Source organism: Ursus americanus, chromosome 7 (assembly GCF_024610735.1).
Source record: "Ursus americanus isolate L20-20 chromosome 7, mUrsAme1.1.p, whole genome shotgun sequence".
Lineage (NCBI taxonomy): Eukaryota > Metazoa > Chordata > Mammalia > Carnivora > Ursidae > Ursus > Ursus americanus.
In genome coordinates, this window is record NC_142133.1 from 11,240,619 (window position 1) to 11,251,232 (window position 10,614).

The 10,614-nt window shown below is 41.2% G+C and overlaps 1 protein-coding gene across 5 annotated transcripts in view; it reads left to right on the forward strand.

Annotated features, from left to right (window-relative positions):
• MGAT4A (alpha-1,3-mannosyl-glycoprotein 4-beta-N-acetylglucosaminyltransferase A) overlaps nucleotides 1-10,581 on the forward strand; it is a 118,962-nt gene extending 108,381 nt beyond the window's left edge. For all 5 annotated transcript variants that reach the window (XM_045771838.2, XM_045771835.2, XM_087863332.1 and 2 more), the window contains 2 exons: nucleotides 4,484-4,596; nucleotides 4,720-10,581. In XM_045771838.2, coding sequence (XP_045627794.2) covers nucleotides 4,484-4,596; nucleotides 4,720-4,746 — 140 coding nt within the window. In that variant the 3' untranslated portion in view covers nucleotides 4,747-10,581. The remainder of the gene's footprint in view (nucleotides 1-4,483; nucleotides 4,597-4,719) is intronic.
• The last annotated feature ends 33 nt before the right edge of the window (nucleotides 10,582-10,614 follow it).

Sequence of the window (10,614 nt, forward strand, 5' to 3'; positions counted from 1 at the left end):
AATATATACTCTTTTCAGACGAGTGTGTATCCGCAGGATAAAATCCTGGGTGAAAAAAAATTTTTTTAAAGATTGATTGATTTTAGATAGTGTGTGCGAGCATGCAGGGGGAAGGAAGAGGGGGAGGGAAAGAGTCTTAAGCAGATTCCCCTGGAGCCCAGAGCCCAACACAGGGCTCAATCTCATGACCCTGAGATCACAACCTGAGCCAAAACCAGGAGTTGGTCGCTTAACTGACTGCACCACCCAGAGGTGCCCTGGGTGAAATTGTTTTAAAGAGGCCAGTTATATCTTTAGGTAATTATCTTTCTAATTAAATGAGCTCATCAGATGACAGTATAATATCTCATTAAAGTGTTTAAGTTTCACAGTATTTTTCAGCCCTCAATCCCTTGCCTAACTCAATACTTCGGTAATACTTTTTTGTAGCATATACTTCTTACCCCAGTCCAGCCCCAACATGGCCATACTTTTATGAAATAAGATTATAAATAGCTTTTGAATAAAAACACTACTTTGGAAGTTGGTATGTTTAATATGACAAGTCTTCTTGGGGCGCCTGGGTGGCTCAGTTGGTTAAACGTAGGACTCTTGATTTTGGTTCAGGTCGTGATCTCAGTGTTCTGGGATTGAGCCTGGCCCGGGGTTCCACACTTGGCGTGGAGTCTGCTCGTCCCTCTCCCTCTGCTTCTGCCCCGGCTCACACGTGTGCACTCTCTCCCTCTCTCTCAAATAAATAAATCCTTAAAAAAAAAACATTACAAGTTTTCTCTGGTATGGTTTTCAAGTTGAACATATCTTACTAAAAGCATTATGTTGTAAAACTCCAGAATAGACGGCATAATCCGCACATGATAGCCCTTGGTCCAGATGTGGCCCACTTCCTGTTGGTTTTCCCCCGTACTTCCTGTTTTTGCTTAGAATGTTTAATTTTTTTTTCACTTTTTTTTAAATGGTTTGAAAAAAATGAAAAGAATTCTATATTGTGACATGTAAAAATTATAACAAAGTTAAATTTTGGTGTCCGTAAATAAAGTTTTATTGGAACACAGCCGTGCTCCCTTAGCTCCCTTATTCCCGTATCGGCTGTGCGTTCTGACGCTCCGACAGCAGAGACGAGCCAGGACTCGCGGTAGAGACCAGCGTGGCTCTCCGATGGCTTTGACCCGGCACTCGGCGTGCTGCAAATAGCGAGTGCCACACACACCCGCACGCCACCGTCCTGGGACGTTTTTCAGCAAATGACAGTGCTTGCCCATGATGCCAGAACTGCAGAAGTGGACTTTGAATGTCAGTGCTTTTTAACGCTGTGGAAACGTGGAATTTTTTACAAAGTCAGATGGCAGATCGTCGTGGTTATTACACCGTGAGGCAGCAGCTGTGCTGGGGAATACATTACCGTCCCGAGCGCCCACGGCGTTCCCAACTCACAGGAAAGCAGAGGTCAGAAGACTAGAAAATTTAAAATAGAGTATTTCACCGCAGCAGAATTTCTTCACAAAAATAAAAAAATTCAAATAAGGCTGTAACCAAAGTGAGTTTAGCCAAATCAATAAAACCAGTTACCAGTAGTGAGTTAAAGCATGTTTAATTGGAGCAGCCAAAGATGCACGTGCAGATAAAATAAACTTGTTTAAGACCATCAGGCTTTTGGCAATAACCAGCGGCTTCAAGAATTGAGGACATTGGGAACGATATCAGTCAAAAAACAAAGCAAAGACTATTGGCTGCGTCAGTGCTAATAATGTGATATGGTATTTATAGCATATTTAAACTACATGGAAATGAGAACAAAAGGCAGGTGACAACTACATGTAATCATTGGAGATTATTAATAATTGGCAAAATGTAATTTTTTAAAGTCAGACTGAGAACTTAAAGAAGTACGTTGTAATATCTAGAGTACCAATAAAAAGGATATAAAAATTAAATGGCTATGTAAAAAAAAAAAAGGGGAGGTCGGAAAGAGAAAATAATTTAAACCACAGAGTGACGGTTTCCTCCCCATTGTAATTATAAGAATTATATTTAATACTTATGTAACAGACATGCACATCTTGTTGGGAAAACAACTCCCTTCACAGAAGGTGACAAAAATACTGCAAATATTTCATTATGCCAGTTGTTTATTCTTTCTAAAACCCCAACAGTATAATTTTCCTCAGAATTCTGATCATCACTAAATGTTCTTAGTTGATTCCCAAGTGCTTGACACTCCTTTTTTTGTTTTTCGTTGTTTTTGTTTTTGTTTTTTTCCTGGTCTCCGTGCATTTGTGTGCGAGGGTTTAGATGCACTAATGTAATCTGAAGCTTTTTGGCTGAGGCTATGTGCAAGATCACTGTAAGGAGTCCTGCGAGTGCAGAATATCTGGGGATATCTCAGTGCACAAAAAGTCATTGTAACAAATATAATCGTATGTGGGAAACTGGATCTCGACCTGCAGTACAATGAAAGCCTAGAAAATCTTCTTGCACTAAGGTAACACTGGAATAAAAATAGGCTCAATTCTGTCATTTCCACAAAAAAACAAAGCAGATGATTTCGTCTCTTGATGAGTTGATAGAGGCTGCAGGTCCTGCCTCGTTGTTATTGGGAGTCAATGCCAAGCTTGAAGTGACTGACGCATTGGCCTCTAAAAGTCTGCATCGAGCCAAGTACGGGCAAGAAGATCTTCCAACCAGCCGAGGAGACACAAGCCGAGTACAACGTGAAGTGAAACGCGTTGCGGTGAATGGTGGTGAAGACACGCACGAAGAAGGCGGCTTAGCTGGATGAAATTTACAAAGCTTGTGAAAATGGAAGCTAAGCCAACGGTTATTTATTTTCTTATTCATCAGGTACTTTACAGGAAATACTTGAATCTGTCAGGTATCATTATTTTATCGAACCAGCAGCGACAGCAGTGAACGTGATTCACTCTCATGGACTCTGCCGCGATCAGTTCCGTGAATTTTTGCCAGAAATAGGAACTGAATAGGGTGGCTTGCCGGGCTGCACAGCAGCTGTGGGCTGAGCAGTGATCAATTTTGTGAAAAAACAAAACAAAACACCACCTTTTTTTTTTCTTTTTTAAGCCCAGGAACAAGATTGAAAGTTTTCCCCAGTGAGAACTGCCCCTAACCACTGTTAACCTCTTTGAAAGTTAGTTTTTGCTGCAGACTTGATAATGTTTAATTCAACCTAAAACTGACGAGACAAAATAGCACTTTCATGCAAACCTTGTATTTCAGCCAAGTCACTGATGACAGTTATGATTTCAACTCCAAGAAATATCAGACCAATCAAGGAGCTCCCACCTCTCCTCTGCAGTGAGGTGACACGTACGAGGCAAATACCAAGGAGAAGAACCTAACGGAATTCCATAAATACCTTCCAGGTGATGAATATGTCCCATTGAAGTCATGTGCTTGTGAATGGATGTATTTCGCAGTATCTAGGCTGCGTGAAAGGAAATAGTCAAGATAAAATATATAAAATCCCATGGATCCACATGAACAGATGGACACCTACAATCGATTTTAATGAGGAGGACCCTCGAATCCCAGTTAACTGAAATGTTAACCACCCCCCGCCCCCGGAAAAGGAATTATGTTCTCCTTGGTACACCCGCGTCAGCAAAAAAACCCAGAAGTACTCCGTGGTGGTTATTATAATTTGAATTTCATCAGCGAAAATTTTGTGGAAATTTTTTTCTCTCTTGGTAGAAGTACCAACCTGGTATCTTCACTTTTCCTCTCGGCCCACAAAGCCCAAGATATTTACCATCTGCCCTTTATAATAAGAAAAGGGTTGCCAGCTCCTGGCTTAGAGAAACGTGCCCGAGAACAAACCATTTTTCTGTCACTTTTTCAATAGCATTTCGTTGTGGTTTTAAGAATATTCCTCACTGCGAGAAAAATTGGATACAGAGCATGCTACCCTTTTATAGAACTTCTTGGTCCTATCCCTAAGGAGAGCCGTTTCAGCTTGTCATTTATAATGGCAGTTTTCTGTTAGAGCCTCCTGGATGAGGTATCACTTCTTAATTCCTTCTAGATGTGACATGGGAAAGGATACATACAGATGGTGCCCCTGCTCGAGGCCAACCATTGTATGTATGTTGGAAGGGTCAGACGGAGCAATGGTACAGAGTATATACTTTGGTAAGATTTGGTTAAGCCACATTTTGTTAAAAACCTGCATGTTAAAGTATTTTTGATGGAAGAACAAATATGTATGTTTGTGTGTGTATAATATTTAATTTGCAGTAAGAAAAAGTTCAACTCTGCCGCTTTTAATGGGTTGCTTCTAATCCAAAGCATACACTTAATGAAAAATTTGAAAATTGAATAAAGGTAGAAAGAAGGGGAAAAATTCACCCAGGCCCTGTGTGATGACATCCACTGGAAATGTCCTGGTGTTTTTCTTCCCCGTTTTAAGTCTGCGATATGTTATGTGTGCCGGTTTCAGCCTACCCAACACGTGTTGATTTTTATTTTGAAGGAAAATTTGAGAATGGTGTTGCCGAAGGAATGGTGGATCCCAGTCTAAATCCCATTTCAGCCTTTCGACTTTCAGTGATTCAGAATTCTGCTGTTTGGGCCATTCTTAATGAGGTAAGACAATGTGTGCTCTCAGTGACAGCTCGGATGGTACGTCGTTTTTGTTTTTGTTTTTTTACCGTATTTTGACTTCTTGCGTAAGGCCTTTATTGTACTTCTCGTTATTTTGTATTTCAGATTCATATTAAAAAAGTCACCAACTGATCATCTGCTAAGAAACCAGTACATTTTTTTCCTGTGAATTTGTTAATTAAAGATAGTTAAGCATGTACCTTTTTTTTTTTTTAACTTGAACACTACCTCTTGTGAAATCTACTGTAGATAAGATGGTTGTCATTTCCTCTTGGAAAGTGAACCTCCCATGGATAATTGCATTCGTTCGAACCTAAGCTGTCCTCCAATTTTAACTTGACTCAAACATTTTACAGTTACGACAGCCTGTTAATATGACTTGTACTATTTTGGTATTATACTAATACATACGAGTTGTACATATTGTTACATTCCTTAAATTTGAGAAAAATTAATATTACATACATTTTATGAAGGGGGTACTTTTGAAGTTCATTTATTTTACTATTATAGACCCTCTTTTATAGATTATCAGGGATTATATATATATAAATATATAAATATACATAAAAATGTTATGGAGTTAATTTATTAGAAACATTTAAGAAGTACATATTTTTGTGCAGTAAATTTTTGAATCAATACTTTTTTTGAAAAGTTACCTTGCTTTTTTAAGTTCTTTCTATATTTTTCTTTGGAAATGCAAACATTACAAATTAATGCCATTTTTCAAATGCACTGCCATTTAAGAATGATTCTAGATTGATTTCCTAACTGAAGTACTTTTATAATTGCAGTGATTCTGAACAAAATATTTTCAAAGGCATTTGTCATTCCTTAAAGCCAAGATTTTAAAGACCAATGTCCTTCTTGAGGGTTATTTTACTATACTGTTTATGGTGTAAAAAATCAGTCTGATAAATTTTAATGTGCAGGGGTCATGCATTCAACCCAAATTACCACGGACTCAACTCATTACATTCCCTCTGATATGTAAGATGACAAACTTTTTCTTTTTAAATTTGTGTCTTTAATCCATGAGTTAGATGCATTATCTCTTGTTCATCCTTTTATATCTGCACCCATTTAATGAGTTCTGACGAAGTGTTTTCTAGGTAATGTTATTGTATGAGTCAAAATCATTTAATTTTAAAGAAAAAATTGTAACACTGGTTTTTAGGGAGAGGTATTGTAGCAGCTGTATGTTTTTGCAAAATGATTTATTCTGTTTGGCATTATGAACTTACAGGTAAATTCGTATCTGAGGAGTATTGCTCTTAATCATGCGATTCTAAATGGTATTACTACTGTAAACAAAAATACTGTCAGCCTTAGCAATCAGTGATCTTTACAAAAGTATTTGACTTGTAAGAAGTTCCGAATGATCAGTGTCAGCTCCCAACCAGTGTGTCAGGGGGGCTGCAGGTGGCAGAGGCCTCAGGGGGCCAGAGGTGCCGGCTAGTCACCTCTCGTGTGGAGGAACTGCCCGTGGTTACCCAGGAGGCTGAACAGAGCTTCCAGACAGCCTTGTTTTCTGTACAGTGTGACTGAGCGAAAAATGTTGGGCAACACGGAGAGGGTATGGTTCTTGCCATTCCTCCTACTAGAATCATTGTCAGTTACTTTCCTTGATTAAAAAGTCACACATTGCCACAAATAATTTTTATGTTCAAGTCTAGTTAAACATTTCTACTGGGTTTTTTAGATTTACTTTTCACTCTCTTTAATTGACTTCTTATTTTGTCCTCACGTTTCCCTGGCCTGATGCCCACAGGCCAATTTCATTTGAAAAGAATAACGTTTCATTATGAAACTTCGGCAGCTGCTGAACATCCTGACTGACTGCTGGGACAACCAAGTGTCAGGAGGGGAAGCTCTGGGGTGGGTTGAGAAGTCCTCTCATTTCCCCGCTTCCATCGTAGCCCACTCTGATTCTGGGGAGAAGAACCCCGCCCTGAAGATCAGGGAAGTGAGTTACTACAGCTCCTCGCCCTTAGTTACGGCTGCTCGGTCTCGAGACGGGGGAGCCGTACTGGCCGGCTTCTTCCTGTTCTCCTGCTCTTCTCCCCTCCCAGGCTTAGCTCACCCTTCCCGTTCCCGAGGATACTTTGAGCCACATCTCCTCCACCTTTCACAGACTCTCTCGTGCACTCCTCCCCATGAATTGTTACCAGTGCCTGGTCCTGCCAGGAATAGTGCCTGGCACGTGGCAGGTCCCCAGTCCGGGTCTGGACGAGGGGACCAGCTGTTCCAGCCCACACTCCTCTTTCTTTTTAACTCCCTTTACCTATGTTCCGTGCCAGACTTACATACACGCTCAGCTCTCGAGCTTTTGGTTGTTCCTGGCGAGTGTGTATGGGTGTGCACACATTCTCCCACCTACCAGGCTTCCAGCTCCTGGGGGCTGGCCTGTAACTCATCCTTCCTGTCTGTCCTCTGGTGCAGCAGGTGCTCCGATCATCTTGTCATCGGTCTCTGCCTGCCCCCACTTCCTCCTCAGACCGTTAGAAACAGCCATGCCTTCCTCGCGTCACTGCAGTGGTAGCCCTTGAGAGTAGTTGGCGAGTCAAGTCTGGGACCGGACGTTAGAGGAGGTGAAGAGTACCTGGGACTGAGGGAAGGATATACTTGGCCTCGAGAGGACACTGAACCACTTTTATCAGAGTAGTGAGTGGGGACAGTGTCCGCTGAGGTCCAGTATTTGATTATTACTAGAGAAATGGAATCTGGTTTGCATCTGGTATGTATGTCACATGAACGGTCAGACTCTCGAGCTGCGCTGGCCCATACAGTAGCCAGCAGACACTTGGGGGCTGTGTCAATTTAGTAAAACCTTCAGCTCCTCAGTCCCACTAGCTACAGTTCAAGTGCTCATCAGCCACACGTGGCTCGTGGCCCCCGACTGGACAGCAGATAGAGAACCTTCCGTCATTGCAGAAAGTTCTGTCGGGACAGCACTGCGTCAAGAGTGCTAACGGGAACACTTGCGAAACCAGAGTAATGAATTCTGACTATGAGGATAAAAGCAGACGTGCAGAATACGGCACAGTGCGGATGACGAGTATTATAGGTGAGAAGGTTGAGGACTGTTTTCTGGGATTCTAAGACCTTGGATTTCTGAGTTCTCTGTCTCCCGTGCTCTTTACAGCACGCGCGCGGCCCTACCGTGTGGTCAAGCAAGAACAGTGGTTTCAGACAGTGAGATTGAGCAGCTTTGGAAAAAGTGAATGCGCGTGGTTGATTCAGCAGGGAGGCTGTAGACACGTATGTGTGTACTAGTTCAGCCACGGAGAGGTCTTTGAAAAAGGTACAGCTTTTCAGATCAGTGGTTGCACCAGTTAAATGATCAGAAGGTGTCCTTATTTCAAAACCTTCAGCAACGTTCTGAAGGCTTCTTTTTGATCTGTTACTGTCACAAAAAGGCCCCAGCAGTGCTGTCCTCGAAGGCAAGTTTGGTTAGCGTGGAAACAGCCTGTCTGCGCGACTGCTGTCATTAAGAGCGGTGTGTATATGTGGCAGCCAGAATTCTGGAGATGACCCTCAGGGGCCGCAGATGATATCCTGCCCCTGTGCGTGTGGGCGGAAGCCCTGAATATCCCCCATAATCATGTCCAGCTAATCTAACCATGTGAGCCCTTTAGAAGCAGTTTTCTCAGGCTGGTAGCCTAAGTCAGATTCGAAGCAGGAGGACTCAAGGCACCACTGCTGATTGAAGATGGACGGGCCACAGAAGAAATGCAGTTGCCCGTAAGGAGCTGAGCGAGGCCTCCACCGACAGCCACGGAAACCCCAACTACAGCCTGACAGCCACTGGGACTCGTTTAGTCAATGAACTGAGCGAGCTTGCAGCTAGAGTCTTCTCCAGCAGGGAGAGCCCAGCCCCGCCAGCACCAGGACTCCAGCCTTGTGAGACCCGATGCAGAGAACTTGAGTCAAGCCCGTCCTGACTTCTGGCCTGCAGAACTGTGAGATAATAAATAGGTATTGTTTGAAGCCTCCGAATTCGTGGTGATTTGTTACGCAGCAATAGAAAATGAATATAGTATTTACAAGAGGTGAGGAGGAGAAAGTCTTCACGCTTAATTGCCTATAGTTAACTTGGAGATTTTGATAACCACGTGAGTCAAGTCTTACGCTAGCAAACTTTATACCTGGGCCGCCTCTGGGGTTTGTCTGCCAGAGAATCTCAAGTAGTCTTGATTGGAAGTTTGTTGCCAAAAACTTGGGAGTATCTTAGCAATGTTTTGTAAAAACAAACAAGAAACCCCAAAAAACAAAAAAACAAACCGGCTAGAACAGGATTGTTCTCATTCCAGGTCGAGGACCCAGTGTATATGGAATCTTTTTCCTGGGAGAGGAAAATTATTACTTTGTGCTGATTTATTTTGCTCTTAGCCTGTTCAGTATGTTATTTAAGAATGATGAACGGTGGTATTTTAAGTAGGATATTAGGAGAGAAAAAAATTTCTGCCTTTACATAGAGATCAGATAAACCACTCTGCATTGAAGAACATACTTTTTTTAACCCAAAACATATTAAGTACAGATCAAATCCTGTATGTGCCAAATTTTTGTACTTTGCAGGTATTTTCCAAAATACCTCTCTGCTTCCAAGCCATTAATTGCTAATGAGGCTTTTTATTTTGGTTCGTACATTAATTTTTGTACTAATTTACTATATTGCCATACCCTTGAGAGAAGAACAGCAGAGCTAAAGGGAGGAAAATGAGAGGCTAAGACGGTCAGAAAGTCAGAAATTGGAGTCCTAATCATCTTTGTGTTCTAGAGATGTCCCAGCTCTTTTATAGAAAAGGAAACTTTTCCAAGCAGTGTAGCATTATTTATAGTATGTGAAATTTGATAGCTGTACAATTTTTATTAATCTTGATATATGCCGTAACTAGTATGCTTAATTTCTTCAATGCATGTGAACATACAATGCTGAAAAGACTACAACCACAGTATTAAGAAAAAAGGATTTGTTATATATATCCCTATTATCAATACCTATACATAAACTCTTCTTACCTGAAACACTCCACGTTTTGGGCACTAACTAGATCATGTTCAAGGAAACGAACAGGCAAGAGCTGGCACTCCAGTGTGAGTGAGTGAGTGAGTGCGAGTGTGTGTGTGTGTCTTAAGAATTTAGAAGGCATTTTTCAAGAAAGTAAGCTGGGTACTGAATGGAAAGCACTTTGTGCAAAGTATCATTCCCAGTGTTGTTCACACTGCAGTAAAAATGTTAATAGTGGTGCTAAAATTGTTCTCCAAATAAGGTTTGTTGTGGGAACATTTAATGATGCTCTTGGACATTAGGGAGGCTACGTTATGTACCACTTGCTCCTAGTTGTGTTTTGGTATTAGTAATTAGCAAATCCCTCTGGAGTCAAAGCTACTTTAGTATGATTAGCCTTCCAGTATTTGAAATGCTCAGTGTTTGCTGAAATTGGGTGAAAATACCTTCTGAAGGCCTATTCTTTGAGCCTTACAAGTGGCTGATACCGACAGTACTGTAAGATGCACTGCCAGAAGATTTGATACTTTTCATTTCAGTCAAGACGGTGATGTTAGAAAGAAAGATTTAGAAATCAGCTTACTGAACGTAACAATTATGTTTCATTTATGGAATGAAAAACTAATGTGTTTCTCATTAAGAACAGTTTGGAAAGGTCGTGGATGTTTCTGGAAGCACCCTTTAGAGAAGGTGCCTGAGGAATTGGTTTTCCAGTTTTTTTCTCCTTACATGTATTGTACATATTTTCCTTAAAATGTTTTCATTGGGTGAATGGGTAATAGCTGTAGTAATATTTTAGGTACCTGTTAAGATTTTTAAAGGAAGATTATTTTCCAATTTGCTGCTATAATTGAAAACCTAATAACTGGTCCTGTTGACTGTGCCTTTCATTACTGTTTCTCTGTGCCACAACCGTTCACGTGTTTGGAATAAAGACATTTAAGAAGCCATGCTGAATTCAAGATTCCTTCTAATAAAAATAG